The sequence below is a fragment of the Bolinopsis microptera genome, chromosome 5 (assembly GCF_026151205.1).
Source record: "Bolinopsis microptera isolate Bmic1 chromosome 5, MBARI_Bmic_1.0, whole genome shotgun sequence".
Classification (NCBI taxonomy): domain Eukaryota; kingdom Metazoa; phylum Ctenophora; class Tentaculata; order Lobata; family Bolinopsidae; genus Bolinopsis; species Bolinopsis microptera.
The window spans coordinates 896512-918792 of NC_087076.1; the positions used below are offsets into that span (position 1 = coordinate 896512).

General features: G+C 34.9%; 4 protein-coding genes and 1 long non-coding RNA gene across 5 annotated transcripts in view; 2 read left to right on the forward strand and 3 right to left on the reverse strand.

The window, feature by feature from the left end:
• LOC134815899 (cilia- and flagella-associated protein 53-like) overlaps positions 1-22281 on the reverse strand; it is an 889273-nt gene that overhangs the window by 740930 nt on the left and 126062 nt on the right. The gene's annotated exons all lie outside the window — the stretch shown is intronic.
• LOC134815896 (probable ubiquitin carboxyl-terminal hydrolase MINDY-4) overlaps positions 1-22281 on the reverse strand; it is a 623521-nt gene that overhangs the window by 469449 nt on the left and 131791 nt on the right. The window lies entirely within an intron of this gene.
• Positions 3957-5145, reverse strand: LOC134815207 (glyoxalase domain-containing protein 4-like). The gene is made up of 2 exons (XM_063823721.1): positions 5014-5145; positions 3957-4889 (listed from the first exon to the last, which is right to left on the reverse strand). Exons 1-2 carry the CDS (start codon positions 5126-5128, stop codon positions 4135-4137), a joined length of 870 nt encoding a protein of 289 aa, XP_063679791.1. The 5' UTR covers positions 5129-5145; the 3' UTR covers positions 3957-4134.
• On the forward strand, positions 8094-13505 carry LOC134816007 (uncharacterized). The gene is made up of 3 exons (XR_010160338.1): positions 8094-8529; positions 9792-9917; positions 13431-13505. It is a non-coding gene; the product is annotated as an uncharacterized LOC134816007 (long non-coding RNA).
• Positions 16400-19349, forward strand: LOC134814741 (myb-like protein D). The gene is made up of 5 exons (XM_063822938.1): positions 16400-16468; positions 17229-17414; positions 17544-17924; positions 18384-18719; positions 18984-19349. The coding sequence occupies exons 1-5, from the start codon at positions 16400-16402 to the stop codon at positions 19347-19349; spliced, it is 1338 nt and encodes a 445-aa protein (XP_063679008.1).

Here is a 22281-nt window from a genome sequence, read left to right on the forward strand (position 1 = left end):
AATGTAGACTAACTTTTCACGCTTGATCTTTCTCGGTAAATGAGGCTAATTTTATCACTGTTCAAAATTTAGTCGGAGGCCATGAATAGCAGAAATCTGATCCTTTCAAGAAGGTGTTATACGGCGTGGGTCCCTGACACCACCTCGTATAATACCTCCAACCTCTCATAAAACGGCCATACGTATATGGACACGTTCATTTGAGTTTGAGGATATTGGTAAATATAAGTGACCCTATTAAATGGCACAGTGTAGTTGAATTTGTCACACTATGAAATTACATAAACCCTTGATGGTTAGGATAATCGTATCATCCTCTAGGCTAACTTTGTCACATAACGATATCTTAATCAGGTGATAAGATATCGCTTAAATACGGCCGGCACGGAAATGGTTACATTGTCACACTATAAACATGTGACGGAGTAAATATGGACCCCTTGCTGCCGTTTTTGACCAAATTTTTGAGTGTTCAGTTGATTGGATGGGTACATATGACCATTACCTACATATTTGACGACTTTTTTCGTTAGATGGTGCACTCAGGTTTACTCTGTCACACATTAAAGAAAATATGTGATGAATGTTTAGGGCACCCTGATAAGCAATGCTGAGTAGTGTAGGTTTATTTGATGGCCTGAAAGTGCTGGGAATTGTTATTATATCATATAGTCGTAAGGAATTAAAACACAGAAGGCACAACCAAGTTTACTTTGTCACATAATCTTGATGATATCTGAACATGTGTGAAATTGAACAAATAATGATATACCAGCTTAAACCCCTTATATTACGTACTATGGATCAAACAACACTGCTAGTACCATGCACCAGTCACATGAATCATTATCAGGTGGTAATATGTTAACAGTGTCACAATTAAACTACCACAACATGGTCAAAAATAGGATAATTTCGTCACAAAAAAATTATTATAACTCTGTTAGCTCCTTGCTGGCAAAATAACTAGTTTATCGAAAAATTTTTGATGATTAAGTTTCATAGTATTCTAATAGAGTATAGTTCTTCAAAATAGGGGCAAGATATGTTTACTTGGTCACATCAGTTATTATAAGAGTTAGGTAATCGTCATCAGATTAAAAGATATTTTTCGTAGTTTGGATCGATTAATATACCTGTAATAAAGCACCCTTTGCCAATTTTAACGTGCACTATCTTGATATTGTTGGGGCAGGGAAAGTTAATTTTGTCACATTTTCAGTGTCATTGACAAATCAATCTAAAATTGTTAAAATTGAGCTCTGATGTTCTGGACAATATTCTTCCAATCGTTTCTGAAAGAATGTTGAATTCTAATAGAGTTATAGATCTTCAAAATAGGGGCAAGACATGTTTACTTTGTCACATCAGTTATTATAAGAGTTAGGTAATCGTCATCACATTAACATATATTTTGTAGTTTGGATTGATTTCTATAGGCAATAAAGCATTCTAGTATGCCAATTTTAACACACTATCTTGATATTGTTGGGGCAGGGAAAGTTAATTTTGTCACATTTTTAGTGACTTTGACAAATTTAACCTAAAATTGTTAAACTTAAGAATGTTGAATTCTAATAGAGGTATAGAATATAGATCTTCAAAATAGGGGCAAGACATGTTCACTTTGTCACATCAGTTAATATAAGAGTTATCATAAGAGACTATTTCATTCTATAATCATTGTTTTAAACCTATTTACGATTTCGTATAATTTCTTGTGACAATGTAAACATCAACTGATCTTAACTCGCATCAACTACATTGTCATCATATAAAGTTTTCCCGCCTTTCAAACCAAAATCAGATACATTAAATAATTCGCCCAAAATTTAAAATTTCATATATTGTGACAGAATTAACCTCATTTCCCAATAACCAAGTGCCTGTATTAGCTAACTATTCAAAACGATATATTTTAGGGCTATGATTGGTAGAGCAACCATCAAATAATGAGTTGAAAGGGTTTTTAGGACACCTCACATTAGAATAGAGGTATGGTATCATGAGTGTGACAAAGTTACCCAAATATTGCCTTGCAACCGTTCGATCCGTGCCCATTAACCAATGTTGTATCATAATTGTAAGATTGACCTAATTTACTGTATTTCAGACCAAGGAATGATAATTAGACAACTGCAGTTAACTAAGTCACACAAAATGTGACATTTGAACCATTATAGTGCCTAACAACAATAGATTTTCTTTCTGAGCGGTGCATATGGGAGTAAGGGTTACGTGGCTAATGTTCAGAACTTCTGAACATGCTAGGTTAATAGATGTCAAAATTAAGCCACTATCGTCGAAAACGCTATTATTTTTGTTTACCAATATCCTCAAACTCAAATGAACGTGTCCATATACATGCATATATACATATATACGCATATACGTAATTTATAAGTTAGAAACTGTAATCCGACAGAAGGAAAACATGATCCTTTTTTAAAACTTACAAATATGGCAAGTTTGCTTTTCTTGTAATCAGGGAGGGTAACGAAAGGACCGAATACAAGTGAGACGGGAGAGAGACTGTAACCAGAGAACAGAAGCAGAGAAGGAGGATCCACTACACCTGCATCAATATCAAACCCTACAGAGGTTGTTTTCATCAGTAGCAAGATTATTGTGCCACGGATCTGGTGCCACTGTTCAGGTGCCACAACCAACAACTCACTGAAAAGGCAGAGGTTAAAATATCACGATGCCCGATTTTAATAAATGGAGAAAAAACATTATCAGTTACTGAACGTCAGGCACCTGGTTTAAAATTTTCTAGATAATATCTCGCGTAGTTCTTACCAGATAAAAACAAAAGCTAAGTTTATGAGAAGAATAGCAGCACCACACTTTCCACTGCTAGAGGAGAATATCAGGACAGCATACGATATCACAACTAAAAACACTGAGGGAGAGATCGTTATTTTTTAAGAGGAAATTGTTTAATTTTTTTCTAGAATGATTGCATGTTAGATAGAAGTGGCAAAACGAGTAAATAAGTTTAATTGTAAGTCAAATGTCTAGATTGAAATTACAATATTTCCAACTTAGAATTAATCAATTCTAAGTGGTATCTACTCAAGATCATATAATTGTAGATCTGTCTAAACTACTTGATGTCTTAACGTATACTTAATGTTTACTTAATGTTTACTCGCTACTTAATTTCTAATCAATAAGGTCCATCTGAATTCTGATGGCAATTGCACGATCGTCAATTTCGAAGTTTTAAGGTTTATTATCGATAAAAGCATTTAATTTAAACTGAAGACATGATAGTAAGTCAAAACTGTATAATAAGTTACTACCTATAAAGAGGGTACTGGACTGATAGAACAGAAAAGCACACAGAATCCCGAGCAGCGTGTCTACGATGAAAGTCAACTTCTCCAATTGTAGCTGATTTAATATGCTTACCTGCGACAAATAGTAGTAAACCTTAATTGGCGAATAAATTGTTGGAAAATTTAGGGTCAATTCTAGTAGTTCAAGCTAATTGATATTGAACACTGTTTATCTTAACAATTTAGCTTTACCTGATGACTTTCTCCACAACTGACTTCAAAATTTTAGTTTCATACCATGAATATTTTGAGCTGATGAATAAGTATAATCTGATATACTCACGATTGCAGCAAGACCAAAGAGTTTGAGAAAGACAGCAGTAACCTGTCCTACAACCGGTAATACACAGTAGTGTAGAGTGGACTCCAATACGTTGTCATGGTAACTATCATCATTGTAACTGTCTTCATAGTAAGCGTTGTCATGGTAATATTCGTTGTCATCAGCTTCCATGACTAAATGTTTATGATAGTTTAATGTTATCAGATTATGGGTGAAATTTTATGAGACAATAATGGGCAGCCAGTTAAAGCTATGAATTTATAAGTACACATGACCCAGTATTTAGAATTCATTGTTGCGGTAACTCAATTGATATTGAAACACTGTATCAATCAGAAAGTTATAAAAAATCAAAACAATTTAAACATTGAAAGGAACAAAAAGAATTTTGGATTAAAATAATCAAAGTTGAGTAATTTTATAAACACAGTCTACCGATTTAAGCTCATATGAGTTTTATTTTATGACATATATATAAATACAGCTATAATGTTATTTCCATTTTTTCTATGCAGATGATTTTGATTTTCCTTTCTTGGCAAACCACTCATTGCTTTTGTCCTCGTCGATTGCTTTGTCGAGAAGATTGCTGCCCTCAGGGTCAAACTGAGACAAATCTCTGAAACCCTCATCTCCAACAAAACATATCTCATACCCATCAGGATCACTAAAGATAACAACTGAGACATCTGCTTTACCATCAGTTTTGAGTGTTACAAATGGTGTTAAAATTGTGAACCCTTTCTCAATAGCAAGTTGTTCAGCATCAGCAAGCACAGAAATAGGTACAGAAAAAGCAACACGTCCATATGCCTTAGCATGATTGATCTCTGCCTGGTGCACAAATTTAACATAGGCTTGCGATTGATCAATTCCAAGAGTAGCACTGGTTTCAGATTGATCAAACACAGTCAAACCGAGTATTTCGTTCCAGAAACTGACAGTAGCTTGTATGTTAGTTGAAGCAAGAGTAATTCCTGCAACTGGACCCCCAGATGAAGCATTCTTGTTTTCCAAATGAAACAAATATCCATCAGGAGACTCTAACATCTTACTGCCATCACCAGTGACCTCTTCCTTAGCTGCAGCAAAAACATCACTTGACTCGATGTGCAAACCTAGGAAATCGTTTCCTAACTCGTACTTGTCAATCCCATAGTTATATGTCAGTTCAAGCACAAAGTTGGTGTCCTCCACCCCATATCCTATCATTGTCTTACTCCAACGACCCTGATAAGGTCCATTGCACGATGCATCACAACCTGATTAAATTATTGTCTGTGATTGGAACAAAAGTAAAGCCAAATCTCAAAGAAAAAACTTATGGTCGTCAATAAAATTATAGATAACTATAAACGATTGAATAAGACAAGAGTATATAGCTACCTTCTTTGAACTCCTCATGCCGGAGAACTTTCATTCCTAGATGTCTCAGAAAGTTAACAGATTGGGCTCGATCTCCAATTTTAAACACCCAGTGTAAAGCTCGTCGTGTGGTCATGGTGCTTATAAACCTAAAGATTAAGTTATCTGATTGAACATGCAAGGGAATTGTACGGCTGAATAGAACAAACTTTTTAAATTATTCAGCTGCCATCACAGAAACGAGAAAGGGGATACTAGGTACTAAATTATAGTACAACAATAATAATGAGTATCAATTGAAAAGGTAAATGCCATTGTTTTCTGATGTAAAATTTGCTTTGGTGGTACCGTGATTGAAGGTTAAATGAGGAGGGGCCCTGCCAAAAGATCAGGAATCTTACTCAATGAAACAAGAAATTTAATGAAACCTGTCTGTTAAAGGTACATTTTAAATCAATATGTGTATTGTGTAATCATTTGATTTCAGCTGTTATGTAATATGTATCTGGTTTGCAGGAACCATATATTAATTTAACAAAACAAACATCTCCGTTAACTCCGTTACCATTTTACATGTCTCTGTGTGAACTAGGCCTTCTCCGGACAAGGCCTTTTACGGACAGTTTTCGGGCGACATTTGCGCGACATTCTTACAATTTCGTTTACAATTTTGCTAGAACACCTCCTCACAGATTCACTGTCCATAGTTTGTAACAAAATCCAAAATTTACAACAATATCCTTCTCACTGTAACACTTGGAAAGAGAGTGAAAAATGAGACGAAGATTGAATACTAAGACGGAGAATGAACACTGAAACAGAGATTGAACAGTGAGACAGATAATTAACTCTGAGATAGAGAATGAACAGTGGGACGGAGATTGAACAGTGAGACAGAGATTAATTTGTGAGACAAAGAATGAACACTGAGATGAACACTGAGATGAACACTGAGATGAACACTAATCACTAAGGGATACGAAGATTAAATACCGAGAAAGAGATTTAAAATACTGAGATAAAAAGTTAACCGTGAGTGCGGTAGAATATCATTACATGGTTATTGGTTGGCTTAATATCTAAGAAAATGAGTGCTCGACTTTTAAAGTAATATATTATCAAACAGAAGACGTATCAGTTTCTTTTGTAAATATAGGTTGCCATATCATTGGCGGTATCTGACAGTTTCTTTAAAAACAATGCACGGACATCATCGTCCATCACGTCAAACTCGGGATCATTAATGAAGGAAGTTATTCTGTTTGAATACTCCCGCCAATCTCCTTTATAGTCTATATCCCGTTTCTTCTTTCTCTTATTCCTATTTTTTCCAACCTCATCATCTTCTACTTCTTCATCCTTATCTTCTGATGCTGGATAATCACAACATTTGTTTACATCAGCTGGACATACCCCAATATCACTTCCTGCAAAAAACAATATTGAATTTTTCATTTCGACTATTATAAGAATAGGAAGCAAAGGAAAAAAAAACAGGAAAAAAAGGCAAAACCTGCGGTGTGATTTATGACTCTGATGTCAGAGAGTGATTACCCACTTTAACAGACAAAACCATCTTTGCCTGTCTAACCCTGATAACAACCAGGGTTCACACGGATTCCTTGCCTCGGAGGTCGAGCTAATGCCTTGCTTTTTTTTACATGCTAGGGTCAGCTGACTGATCACTGATGGTGTCATAATCAAAGCTGATTTTACCCAACTTGCCGGTTTATGGCTCGCTACCAGCTTTTCACGAATACTATAATATTATTAATATTATAATAGGGGAGGGAGAAGTGAAACAAATCACAAATCCGCGCAGAGTGACGTGATTAGATTTGAAACTGGGGTCAATTGTCGCGAAATCTAAGGCTTAGTACGACAATTGACCCCCGACAATTGACCCCCCGACAATTGACCCCCGACCATTAACCCTCGACCATTAACCCCCCGACAATTTACAGGGTTGGGAAAATCGTTTTGTTGCATTTTTTAAAGAACCGGCGTATTTTGCGTTTTTTAAAAGCCCTGCAGTTTCTTTTCGTTTAAATCGTAAATTCGCGCGCAAAAATTTCACCGGCGCGCCTTCCATTAATGATGCATTAGACACATACATTATAAGCATCGAGTGTGTTTAACGGACGGTCACTTGCGCCGCGCGAAATATGAATAGCATAGCGATCAATTATGTGTCAACACTTACAATTTAATATTATATTGTGTTGTAAGATTTTTTTGTATAATGAGCCAATTTATGTTTTAAATTGATGAGTAATAATAGTTTTTGTTATTTGTTATTGACAAATACGCGTTCAATTCAATGTTGTGTGTTGATAAATATGGTAGTAATATGTAATATTGAATATGATTTTAAATATATGACACAAGTATCATTCTTACATTACATTAGAATTATATAAATATATAATTCTGGTTTTGCATCAAAAAGGAAGTAACAAATGTTTTTTCTGCAATCATATTTAAGTTACAAATCACTAAACTGTAAACTGAAAACACAAATGACAAAGCCACGCGCCGATTTGTACGGCATTTTGTCATTATAACAACTTTTTAAATATCACAAATTCTGCCCTGTTCATTTTTCTTATAATTAGTATTGAACATAACTTTTGTGAAATAATGATTTGATATTAACTCCAAGTATCATTCGTTAAATTTTAGTCCAAGATTGGTTTTTTATTTTCAGATGCGCGCATGTTTTGCTTGATTTCACAATCTGCAATCTTGGAATATCCTCCGCATAACTTCGGCTTGGAATTTACAAAAGTGTGCTGCTAGCTGTACAGTAGCAACGAATTTAAAACCTGTTTTGTCAAACACAAATTTGATTAAATTCATTTTAACTGCGTTTGTTGTTTTTCAATAATTATTTCTATTGACTTGACAAGTCAAAACGTTAGTTAAATATCGGTTTTATGAAAATTTTCAAGTATTGCTACAGGGCCTTTGGAATGACTTTAGATGGTGCAAATTTAAACTATTGCCAGGAACTTCATGTGTTTTGAAATGTCAAATTTAAATTATTTGCAGCTTCCCTTTTTTGATCGTTTTTTGCTCATTAATGTTCAATGACTAAAATCCAGATAAAACGGATTTTAATTTATATTTCATTAGTAAAACAAAGTAATAGTCTGTCGAAAGACTGTTACTCATTGCAATAAAGTTGTAATTCTACTAACGTGTACAAATGGCTCTGTTCCGTAATTTTATTATCTTCAGCTGTATGTGTGCAGCTGGTTATGAAAAGTTGAGAACCGTTTGGTGTTGATTTAATTTACGGGATCAACTCTATTTTAGGATTCAAATTCATTCATGCCCTTGTTAACTACATTTAATAAAGATCAATGTGGCAAGAAAACTTAAGTGCTTTTAATTTATTGTAAAACCAATAAATCTTCAATTAGAATGAACACACGACCGGCACTTCACACGGTGAAAGACAACCTTGGCATTCATCAGCAGATAACATGCATCAGCAGATAACCCTTACTCTTCAGATTATTTGATAATCATGAGGTATTTACTAATCACTTATAACTTATAATTATAATTCGTAAGTTCGTTTATACTTTGATCTATGAAAAGCTCTGTAATTACTACTTTCATAAAAATTTGCTTTTAAACCTTACCTAAGTTGGCACATGATATCATGAATATTGGATAATTTGTATTTTAACAGTTTAGCCAGTTTTCCTATCAGATCATTTTAAATGCATCTTAAACTGACAAACTCAATTTTGAGCCTAATGTAGCCTGGTATTAATTATTATGGCGTAAGTGGCTGTTTTAGTGGTTTATTTGATTGCTATACCATAGTCATAGCAGCTTCATAATTGATTATTACTGTAAGTTCTAAGGTGTCGATAATTGGTGGTTAATATTGATCAAAACCGACCATTTGTTGACAATTAGTCACATATTTTATTCAATTTATTGTAATTCGTGTACCAAATGTGGTTTAAAAGATACCATATATGTGCTGAAAACAGCGGTTAAATTGGTTTGAAACGTGCAATTACCCACATATATGAAACCACGTATCTACATTTGATACGTATCCTCCCTTAACAATTATTCTGACGTACTGAGTTGAATTTCAGAGCTTAATCATCGCTTGAATGACTTAAATGTACATCTTTGTTGGGTATATTTTAATGTCGAAGCGTGTAATAAATGTTAGAATTTATTTATTTATTTATTAAAATATGGCTATTTAGGTGGTTTATCTATCTGTATACTCACATGTCATGATACGAGCTTCATTATTCATTTGTACTGATAATAATGAAGTGCTGTAAAATGGTGGTTAATAATGATCCAGAGAGATATTATTCTATCATTTATGTAGAATGTAGATCATTGTTTAATAAGTCTGAATGGATGTACAAAATTTTGTAAATTTGCAGCCGTCTCACATGTCACTATAAAGTGCTTGTCACTATATAGTCCTGTCCCTATATAGTGCAGCAATCCTCAAATGTATCTAACCATCTCATTATAGCTTGTTGTGCTCTCTATAGTACTGGCTATTATGGCAAGTGAACTCCAATCCGTAGCAGAATCTACGGTAAAACTTTTCTTGTCAACTAATTTTAGATTTTAGTACTGCCAAAATGAGTATATCCTCAATATTCTGCTTCTCAATTTGTAAGCAGTAAATTCTAATGTAGGAATCAACATTATCATAGAAGTGTTGAAAGTAAACCCTTTTAATGCTTTCAACACAGCTGTGATCTAAACCAGGTATTATCTGGCAAGCTAATAACCTGATGTTTCAGAAATGGAAGATGTTCTTCCCAGTGACCTTCATCATGTCCATCCTGTGGATCGCAGTATTCTCCTACCTCATGGTTTGGTGGACTGAGACACTCGGCCGAACTCTTGGCTTGGGAGAGAAACCAGAGGTTTGTCTACACTTCAAATAGTTTGTTAAACTCTTACTTTTTGTGTGTGTTCTTTACACAGTGAACACACAAGTTCAAGTCATTACCTTCGAAGGTCTAAATTAGATTAGTCTCATGAAACTTAGATTTGAAACAAAAGAAAACAGATGCGATTTTGACGTCACAATTGTTGTGACCTTATATAGTGCAGAGAGTACAGAACATTCTATAGTTATTACAATGTATGTATAGTGTATACATCAATATCCTTGGAACACTCCGACTCATTGTAATATTTCCATTATTTCCATGGTTAGGTTCGCAAATCAAGTTCCCTGATTATTTTTTCCATCCTAACATGCACTTTTTAGTCTGGAAAGTAGACGTAAATTCTACGTCTACTTTCTAGTAGATGTTTCTAGTAGTTACTTTCTGCTACCTCCATGCCAACTTTACCCAGCTGCCACTGCACCAGCACGTTATAATTGTATTAACCTCTGAATGGTACCCTCTGCTTGTTGGTAATTGTAAGAGATACTACTTTATAAATTCATCTACTATTTCTCTGCGCTGACGTTTTATTATGACTTTACTCATGCCATCACCTTTCTTTTATCTGTCATCTAACATTTTCACCCTTCTCATCAGCTGGTAACCTGCTACTCCTTTAAGTTTTAACATATTATGGATATACTTCTAATTTAGATTCTGTTTTTGGTCACTTATTTTACAACTTAAGTCGGCAGAGTCTTATTGCTCGCGCATTTGCTTGCTTAAATTTTAGCCCTCTTTACTCTCGCTTGCGCTCCCCTTAGTGTCACAAACACTAGTGTAGGGCTCCTTTTCGACTGAGTCCTGTTTCCCTTGCTCATGCTCGCTAGTTAGTGCCGCATATTTGTTCACACACTCCCGCGCACGTAGCATTTTATTTTTTACAGCTAGGCACTGGAAGATGTCTTCACTTTGCACAGTGTAAACATTCAATCGAAGTACAGCACAACTACGGTGCACATTAAAAACAATGTTAAATTAGGCCTTCTTTCGGACTTCTCCTCAGTGATTAAAGTGCTTCTACCTAGCCCTGCCTACCATTGAACTGTAATTCAAAACGTTCTTTTGATGTTGCCATACTGCACTGATCTCTCCTCGTTCACTTGCCTGGCCAAGTGCAGTGTGGTGGCTCCTTAACTACTATTGTAGGCTTTGTGTGTATATTTTAGGCCATATAAAATTGGCTGGACAGCTCTTGACCACCCATCACAACATGCACCTCAACCTCTCCCACGTAACCTCCATGTGGACCACTCTCTAGTAAACACTTTACCACTATAATTATCCCACTATTACTGTTTTCCCCAATCTTCAATATATTCGGATTTCATATTGTGCACACTCTTTTAGTGTTATGTTTCAATCTCCATTGCGACATGTTTACAAGTTAATAGCTTCAGCCCACTTATTATCTTTAGTAGTTTAATTCCCCCTTACTCTGTGCCTAGCACTTCACTCTCATTAGTCTGCATTTAATGTTTAAGCCATTAGTAACCCTTCTCTCCTTGTTTTCACTGTCCGTTTACCCAGCATCGTGATAATTACCTGCTACTTTATTTATTCTACCTCCTCCCACACGAGGAATTCTTAACACGTGGCTTCATCACGAGTTACCCAGCTTAGTGATATTTACCGGTTATTTTAATTTTTCTCGACAATTTGTCCCTCTTTGTTGTGATATGTTTCTTTCTCTATAACGACTTGTTAACCAGTTATTAGCTTCAGCCCACTTTTATCTTCTAGTAGTCTTTTTCTCCCTTACTCTGTACTCCATTTAGTGATTAAGCCATTACTGTTTAAGCCATTAGTATCCCTTCTCTCTTTGTTTTCACGGTCCATTTACCCAGCATAATGTTAATTACCTGCTACTTCAATTATTCTCGACTTTTAGTGATTAGTCCCTCTTTGTTGAGATATGTTTCAAGCTCTATTGCGACATGTTTACAAGTTAATAGCTTCAGCTCACTTTATCTTACTCTGTGCCTAGCACTTCACTCCCATTAGTCTGCAATTAGTGTTTAAGCCATTAGTACCCCTTCTCTCCTTGTTTTCACGGTCCGTTTACCCAGCATCGTGATAATTTCCTGCTACTTTATTTCAACCTCCTCCTTCACGAGTAATTCTTAACACGTGGCTACATCACGAGTTACCTCCTCTCTGTTCCTCTGTTTCCAATTTGTTTTAATACTTGCACCTAATTCGGTTGCAACTGTTAGCTTTAATTGTTTCATAGAATTTACGGTTTTCAGTTTTACCATCTTATCTTTATTTTATACTCACGACTCTGTACAGAGTTATTTTATCTCCAGCTATGGATACACTGGATGGTATTCCACTCGAACATTCTTTTTCCTCATTTTGGCACCTAGACGGTATGCCCATGAACTCTCAAGATGAGTCAGTTATAACTACCCAACCACACCAGCTTTTACAGTCCAATACTGTTTCCTCTCCCTCGGACGTCTGCAACAACTGGGATATTGACGGCACACCACTGTATGAGAATGAAATACATACTGGCTCACTCGCTGTTTGCAAATCTCCCAACATTATGGACGCACCAATGGAAGACCTTCCAGTACCCACCCCCTCTACAACGGCTACGCATCCTCCCTTGGCCAACGAGAGCCCACAATCTCAAGGACCCGGGAATTCTGATAAGTTCCTCAAAGCCCTCGATACCGCCATCCACCAAGCAAGACTTTCGACCGGTTCCTCATCTCACCTCACCAATGAATCCAATATCATCTGCCACCAACTCAACTGTCACAGATCTGTTGGTCCTATCGATAACCTTCAATCTATCATAGCTTCGTCCTCCTCCCCTGCTCCTTGGGTGTTTTCTTAGTGCTTCTACTTGTGAAGAAACCAAAGGTTGAGTTCTTCTCTAACCAGTTTTACCCTTTTGAAGTAGTGAGATTAACTATAGAACGACCTAAAATGAAGCGGTTTATAATGCGCAAAAATTGTGAACGCGCCTTTGTGATATATTTAGGAAGAAATTCGGAGTTGGCGGGATAATCACAGACATTGCATACGATGTATTTCCCGCCCTAAAGAATATACTAGAAGTTCTGGGAGAGTTTTCTACATGTTTGTCAGTCACAATTATCTTTCTGCCGAACGGAAAAAAAATTGTAAGCAATTCTTCCGCTGGCGCCTAGCAACCACGCGCAATATAACCGAGCCGCGCGCAATAATTGATATCATATTGATGTAATTAATTATTTTAGCGTATCCAAGCTTCCAAAATCGACCATAACTTGACTTCTGATGATAAATTTACTAATTCATTAATATCATTCTAGAGGTAATCGTTTAAACTTCAATTCAGTTTCAAAGTTTAGTCCGAAAGAAGGTAAATTTTGTCTAAAATCGCCACTAAAGAGAAAAATTCGGATTTGTGTATAGAAAATAAACATTTTGGCAGAACTTTCGAAGTCTTCAGCATTCTCTCTGGTATTAAACTGTTCAATTTCTCAGGTTTATACAACCCCCGGAAGTACAGACAACAAAGCAGACATAATCTGGAATATCGATAACCTCTAAAGCTCTAAGTGGACCCAAAATAAAAGCAACTCCTGGAGGCTGGGATTATGAAAGATTTCCACGAAACTCACGCCAGCTGCTTCACACATTGAAAATTAAGATCAGAGAACTGAAAAGTAAAAGCGGATCTTGGCGTTTCAACAATTCCTCTAGACTCGTGTCTGCTGCTTTACGGCTTAAAAATTATGAGAACTGGTGGATCAAAAGTAAGTAGAGTTTAACAGTTTGAGATTTACTAGATTTTTCTCCCAACACTCAGATTTTAACTCTAATATCAACCGTTCACCTTATCGTTATTTAGTTCCTTATCCTTATCTGAGAATCTGTTTCAGATATGGACGGTATAGATAAAGGACGTCTAGAAATGAGCAGCCTTGACCTTTCTTTCCCACCGTGACAGGCAGAATAATAAAGCTATCAAAGCTATCAAGTATTGGCAACTGATCTTCACCCAGCAGACTCTCAATTTTTAAACCAGATAGAAACAACTGTTAGCAAATCAGTTTCGGCCCAGTGCAAAACTGGGCCAAATCATATAAAAACTGCTAATATCTGCTATAACAGATCCGGCTTTGTTTCACGCCGCCGTTTTCCTCTTAGTCTTATACAATTAATTACTTCCCAGGTCTTTTTACTATTCCGGCTATTTTCTGCAAATTTACCAGATACAGAGAAGTATTCTGTTTTCACATTTTTACGTGTTTTCTTTAGGACTTTTCTGTTGAAATAACTTGTTTCAATAAAAATTTAATTTTGGCCAAGACAGGGAGTCGAACTCAGTGCCACTGAGCCAGTCGCCCTCTCAGCCAACTAGGCTATCAAGCCGGAGGCCGAAAATCAAAATTAACTACCATATTGATGACACCACGCACTGCCTATGCAAAGTTATTCTACGACGATGCACATTTTTAGCCATATTTGGGGGCTTGCGCGGCGCGAAAGCTTTAAGCTTTCATAACTCTACCCAGGAACAGTCCCCAGAACTGGTTAAGGATGCGATGTCCGAGTTAGAGCATGTACTTTAAGAGGATGTATGATTTATCACAGCTACGTCCACACAGTGGCATCGCAAATGGGTATAGTCGCGAACGCGAAGAAACCGCAGGGAGACGAATTTGCGTTATTGAAAATGCCAGAAATCAACAAATTTCTGAACATCACGCAACCAGCGGTAGTTAAACATTTTTAAATTTTTGTAGCGCGATGCACTACTGGGTCGCGCGCGCATCAAATAATGCTTCTCGCAACCACTTCGGTAGATCGGCGAAGTGCACCACTGTGCCTCACCGAGCTGCGAAGGATTGACATCGTGAATCAAGTGATATGACCGTATAATAGGTAGTGCGCCATCGACAGTGAGCCGCGCGTGCCGACTGTAGGATGGTTTTTTAGCGCTAATTTCGGCCAGCACAATTTTCTTCAAACAAATAGATATTGAGTATCCTTCCCGACCTCCAATTGCAACAAAAATTTGTAAGCTTACTTAAAGACTTACAAGGAAAGTGTCCGAAAAATTTAAAGCATATCCAACCATCAAACATTATGTTACAGCTAAAAGTAGCGTATTTTGCCCCATTTTGATCACTATATCAACTCCGATATCCACAAAATTTTTCGGACAGTTGTGAAAGCCCTATTGGAAGGTCGTCGCCAATTTCCAGAATGATCTCATTGAAGGAACTGAAGATAAATCCAAATAATACGACAAAAATGGTCAAATTTGGACAAATTTGGTCAAATTACGCGACTTTTACAGCTACTTTTGCTCCAAAAGCCGCGCACCATCAAATATGGCACCTAGGCGAAACTCACTGATCTTTCCAAAAAGGTATGACAAATTTGGTATTGTGGAAATTCTCACAATCTTTAGAAAACAGTGGTACAAAAATTTTTAAAATCCGAGCAAGTTTATTTTTATCGTGCACCTCCTACGTATAAGGAAGTTAGTCTAATTTCTCGTTAGGGTTAGGGTTTCAGCATATGCTTTTGTTATGGATTGGGTTAGGGTTAGGGTTGGAATCAGACTAGAGGGTTAGGGTTTCGAATAGTCTTTCAGGGCCAGCTAGAGAACGGGTTGAAAAAGTCACGTGACAGTCGAGTGTAGAGTGATTAATCATCATCCAGCTCGGTGAGGACCAGTAGCGCATCGCGCTACAAGTTATCGGCAACATGAGGCAAGTGCTACGACGCTGAAGTAGCGCACGCCGGGTCAGTCCACTAAAAATGGACAAAACGTTCCAAAAAGTTCGATCATGGATTTGTGCATTTTACTTTAATGTTTAAATAATTACGTCTTACCATTAAAATCGAAATCAGCATTTACAAATGTACATAGAACGGACAAAAGCTATTTGTTAAAAGTTCACATTGTCAAAAAAACATTTAACGGGTGTTACTCGTAAAATATTTGTTCCAAATATTAGGCACAGTAATGAAAACCCAAGTCACGCGACAGCGCGCTGGCGAGTGAATTAGTTTGTAGTTAAACTTAAAGCCACTGCCAGTGATACACTGCGGTACTGTGCAGAGTCGAGCTCCAAATGATTTACATTGTTTATCATCTATCAACTATTCATAATTATCAATTATGTTAGACGACATTCACACAAAAGGACAACAGATCAAGAATTGCATTTGACAAGCTATTATCTGATGACGTCATGAAACTGAGCGTGCCGTTCCTTATTTGCGGGCGTGCTTGTAAGTCTTGTGACTGCAAACTTGAAGCCATCGTGACATGCAAACTTTTTGTGTGGCATAAACTTAAAAATTCAAACTCATTTGCACAATTAACAGGCTGTGGTAGTTTAATCGTTAATTTCATGACATGCAGCTTTAGTTGCTTCCGATTTTTGTCATTTAAGTTTAGTTGCAATGTTGCATCACATTTAATTGTAGTTGCAATGTTTATCGTTATCAAAAAGCAACAGATGCGTGACGCTAGAGTTTACACTTTTGATGCAGTTAGCATGGTTAGTCACAATTTCGACTCTTAAACATTAAATAGCCTGGCCAGATATTTAGGTAGTTTCGTTTGTTCACATAATATTAATAATTTGACAATTTTCCTTTGAATCTTTATCGTAGTTTACCTTAGTGAATGAAACTCAATTACTGTTCTGAGTAAACTACATATTAAATTCATGCTGCATGTATTGTCTTGACTCGGCGGTTTGATATTTACAGTGCGGTTTTGAGTGTATTGAATGTAAGACTAATAAGAGTAAGAACAATAAAAGTAAGACTAATAAGAGTAAGACTAATAAGAGTAAGACTAATAAGAGTAAGACTAATAAGAGTAAGACTAATAAGAGTAAGACTAATAGGAGTAAGACTAATAAGAGTAAGAACAATAAGAGTAAGACTAATAAGAGTAAGACTAATAAGAGTAAGACTAATAAGAGTAAGACTAATAAGAGTAAGACTAATAAGAGTAAGACTAATAAGAGTAAGACTAATAAGAGTAAGACTAATAAGAGTAAGAACAATAAAAGTAAGACTAATAAGAGTAAGACTAATAAGAGTAAGACTAATAAGAGTAAGACTAATAAAAGTAAGACTAATAAGAGTAAGACTAATAAGAGTAAGACTAATAAGAGTAAGACTAATAAGAGTAAGACTAATAAGAGTAAGACTAATAGGAGTAAGACTAATAAGAGTAAGACTAATAAGAGTAAGTCTAATAAGAGTAAGACTAATAAGAGTAAGACTAATAAGAGTAAGACTAATAAGAGTAAGACTAATAAGAGTAAGACTAATAAGAGTAAGACTAATAAGAGTAAGACTAATAAGAGTAAGGCTAATAGGAGTAAGACTAATAAGAGTAAGACTAATAAGAGTAAGGCTAATAAGAGTAAGACTAATAAGAGTAAGACTAATAAGAGTAAGACTAATAAGAGTAAGACTAATAAGAGTAAGGCTAATAGGAGTAAGACTAATAAGAGTAAGACTAATAAGAGTAAGTCTAATAAGAGTAAGACTAATAAGAGTAAGACTAATAAGAGTAAGTCTAATAAGAGTAAGACTAATAAGAGTAAGACTAATAAGAGTAAGACTAATAAGAGTAAGACTAATAAGAGTAAGACTAATAAGAGTAAGGCTAATAGGAGTAAGACTAATAAGAGTAAGACTAATAAGAGTAAGACTAATAAGAGTAAGACTAATAAGAGTAAGACTAATAAGAGTAAGGCTAATAGGAGTAAGACTAATAAGAGTAAGACTAATAAGAGTAAGACTAGTAAGAGTAAGACTAATAAGAGTAAGACTAATAAGAGTAAGGCTAATAGGAGTAAGACTAATAAGAGTAAGACTAATAAGAGTAAGGCTAATAGGAGTAAGACTAATAAGAGTAAGACTAATAAGAGTAAGACTAATAAGAGTAAGACTAATAAGAGTAAGACTAATAAGAGTAAGACTAATAAGAGTAAGGCTAATAGGAGTAAGACTAATAAGAGTAAGACTAATAAGAGTAAGTCTAATAAGAGTAAGACTAATAAGAGTAAGACTAATAAGAGTAAGACTAATAAGAGTAAGACTAATAAGAGTAAGACTAATAAGAGTAAGACTAATAAGAGTAAGACTAATAAGAGTAAGACTAATAAGAGTAAGACTAATAAGAGTAAGACTAATAAGAGTAAGACTAATAAGAGTAAGACTAATAAGAGTAAGACTAATAAGAGTAAGACTAATAAGAGTAAGACTAATAAGAGTAAGACTAATAAGAGTAAGACTAATAAGAGTAAGACTAATAAGAGTAAGACTAATAAGAGTAAGACTAATAAGAGTAAGGCTAATAGGAGTAAGACTAATAAGAGTAAGACTAATAAGAGTAAGTCTAATAAGAGTAAGACTAATAAGAGTAAGACTAATAAGAGTAAGACTAATAAGAGTAAGACTAATAAGAGTAAGACTAATAAGAGTAAGACTAATAAGAGTAAGACTAATAAGAGTAAGGCTAATAGGAGTAAGACTAATAAGAGTAAGACTAATAAGAGTAAGACTAGTAAGAGTAAGACTAATAAGAGTAAGACTAATAAGAGTAAGACTAATAAGAGTAAGACTAATAAGAGTAAGACTAATAAGAGTAAGACTAATAAGAGTAAGGCTAATAGGAGTAAGACTAATAAGAGTAAGACTAATAAGAGTAAGTCTAATAAGAGTAAGTCTAATAAGAGTAAGACTAATAAGAGTAAGACTAATAAGAGTAAGACTAATAAGAGTAAGGCTAATAGGAGTAAGACTAATAAGAGTAAGACTAATAAGAGTAAGTCTAATAAGAGTAAGACTAATAAGAGTAAGACTAATAAGAGTAAGACTAATAAGAGTAAGACTAATAAGAGTAAGACTAATAAGAGTAAGACTAATAAGAGTAAGACTAATAAGAGTAAGGCTAATAGGAGTAAGACTAATAAGAGTAAGACTAATAAGAGTAAGTCTAATAAGAGTAAGACTAATAAGAGTAAGACTAATAAGAGTAAGACTAATAAGAGTAAGACTAATAAGAGTAAGACTAATAAGAGTAAGACTAATAAGAGTAAGACTAATAAGAGTAAGGCTAATAGGAGTAAGACTAATAAGAGTAAGACTAATAAGAGTAAGACTAGTAAGAGTAAGACTAATAAGAGTAAGACTAATAAGAGTAAGGCTAATAGGAGTAAGACTAATAAGAGTAAGACTAATAAGAGTAAGGCTAATAGGAGTAAGACTAATAAGAGTAAGACTAATAAGAGTAAGACTAGTAAGAGTAAGACTAATAAGAGTAAGACTAATAAGAGTAAGGCTAATAGGAGTAAGACTAATAAGAGTAAGACTAATAAGAGTAAGACTAATAAGAGTAAGACTAATAAGAGTTAGACTAGTAAGAGTAAGACTAATAAGAGTAAGACTAATAAGAGTAAGGCTAATAGGAGTAAGACTAATAAGAGTAAGACTAATAAGAGTAAGACTAGTAAGAGTAAGACTAATAAGAGTAAGACTAATAAGAGTAAGGCTAATAGGAGTAAGACTAATAAGAGTAAGGCTAATAGGAGTAAGACTAATAAGAGTAAGACTAATAGGAGTAAGACTAATAAGAGTAAGACTAATAAGAGTAAGACTAGTAAGAGTAAGACTAATAAGAGTAAGACTAATAAGAGTAAGACTAATAAGAGTAAGACTAATAAGAGTAAGACTAGTAAGAGTAAGACTAATAAGAGTAAGACTAATAAGAGTAAGGCTAATAGGAGTAAGACTAATAAGAGTAAGGCTAATAGGAGTAAGACTAATAAGAGTAAGACTAATAGGAGTAAGACTAATAAGAGTAAGACTAATAAGAGTAAGACTAGTAAGAGTAAGACTAATAAGAGTAAGACTAATAAGAGTAAGACTAATAAGAGTAAGACTAATAAGAGTAAGACTAATAAGAGTAAGACTAATAAGAGTAAGACTAATAAGAGTAAGACTAATAAGAGTAAGGCTAATAGGAGTAAGACTAATAAGAGTAAGACTAATAAGAGTAAGTCTAATAAGAGTAAGACTAATAAGAGTAAGACTAATAAGAGTAAGACTAATAAGAGTAAGACTAATAAGAGTAAGACTAATAAGAGTAAGACTAATAAGAGTAAGACTAATAAGAGTAAGGCTAATAGGAGTAAGACTAATAAGAGTAAGACTAATAAGAGTAAGACTAGTAAGAGTAAGACTAATAAGAGTAAGACTAATAAGAGTAAGGCTAATAGGAGTAAGACTAATAAGAGTAAGACTAATAAGAGTAAGACTAATAAGAGTAAGACTAATAAGAGTTAGACTAGTAAGAGTAAGACTAATAAGAGTAAGACTAATAAGAGTAAGGCTAATAGGAGTAAGACTAATAAGAGTAAGACTAATAAGAGTAAGACTAGTAAGAGTAAGACTAATAAGAGTAAGACTAATAAGAGTAAGACTAATAAGAGTAAGACTAATAAGAGTAAGACTAATAAGAGTAAGACTAATAAGAGTAAGTCTAATAAGAGTAAGACTAATAAGAGTAAGACTAATAAGAGTAAGACTAATAAGATACTATAAGAGATGCCGCCTGTCTGAACGACAGACATATAATAAGGATTGCGCTCTCAATCGCACTGTGATTTTAACATGCAAAAACAATTGACCGCGGAGGATGGGAAATAGCTTACCATTTGTTTCTCAATATTAGGATATATTATCTGGATATCTGCTTACGTTTAAGATTTGTGAAGACGCCTCCTTGTAGTGTCTCAGAAGATCGCCTCAACTAACCGAAATAAGATATGGTGAGACTACAAAGTTACTTGCGTATAGTACATTATACATTATACATTATACATTATACATTATAGAATAGTCCTGTTTTTTAGTGCTGTGGTTATTTGAATCTTCACATATATTACTGGTCCCCAGGTAACACATATAGTGCTCCGTTTTCTTATGCATATCCAGCATTTTTAATTTTCGATCTGCCCAACTGTACCATGATGTGTATTCTTCAGGCGACGATCCACAAGCCACCGGATAGGTCCGGAGCTAAAAGTGCTAGTGCTGCTCTGGAGGATCTCATGAACAAAAACACCGCTGCAACTAAGGACCCCAGGAAGACAAAAAGCGCTAAATCTAAGAAAGGTAAAGGGAAGAAGGGGAACAAGGGAGGAAAGAAAGGGAAGAAGAAGCCCAAGACTCCACCACTTACCTTAGAGCAACTGAAATCACCCTCCGCCATGACTAACGCTTATTTTATCTGTCACAATGCTCCAGACTTTCTGCACGTGAGAGGCTTTAAGTTTAAACCAAAGTCTGCATGGGAATCAGTACCTCCTGCTATCAAGATGAGGATTCTAGGATACTGTTAACAGAAACAGGAACACAAACTAGTAATTAGTATTTCAGAGTTATCATACTGCTCATTGCAGGTTACATTCACTCAACTTTTTAATCTAAACCGTGAGCCATCAATTTGATTGGGAGCGAGTGTATTTTAATGTATTAGGCAATAAGCCCAATTTGTATGTGACATGCGTAGTATAGTGTACTGATGTGTACAATTATATAACATGAGTATAGATCACTTTTTGCTTACAATTTCTTAAATTACAGATAAAAATTAAGTTCTACGGCAATTGAATTGAATCACAAGTGTTTCCCTATTTAAAACATAATGTTCATATTATTGATTGAGCTGTATTTGAAGTGAATGGAAATCTAGCGTCCGCTACAACGAAAAAACGGGCGCAATTCTTGTTAAAGTTACATTTTCTTGATTGTTGATAATGTTAAAACTGGAGCGAGAGAAGCTACCTTTACATTGATTACAAGCAGCATTATGCTACTTGCTAAGTGTTGTGCAACTTGAGGAGTGTAGTTTTATATCCGGGAAAGTGTTGTGTATATTTTACAGCGTTGTTAAATAACTTAACAATTTGTTAAGTGTCGTTCTAATTTTGAACGTTTTACAAAATATAACATTTCCTTATTACAGTCTCAAAAGATCAAATTGTTTATAACATTCCAGAATTCAACAATCAAAACAGAAATTTTATATCAGTTTTAATTTCAAAACAATTATCATGTACTCTTAAACCTCTAGAAAACTTTTTTTCCGAACATTAATTAAAATTAAATCAAAATTTTTTCATGAAAACATGCCTGAATCAATCAGAACAGAATAAAGCAAAATCATCGAAATACTCCCGAACAAAATTTAAATCTGAATTGTATACTCGTATTTTAAAGTACATAATAACTTGTTATCAAGATCTCAATCAATAAATTGTAACAATAGTCCCATAACCTTAGT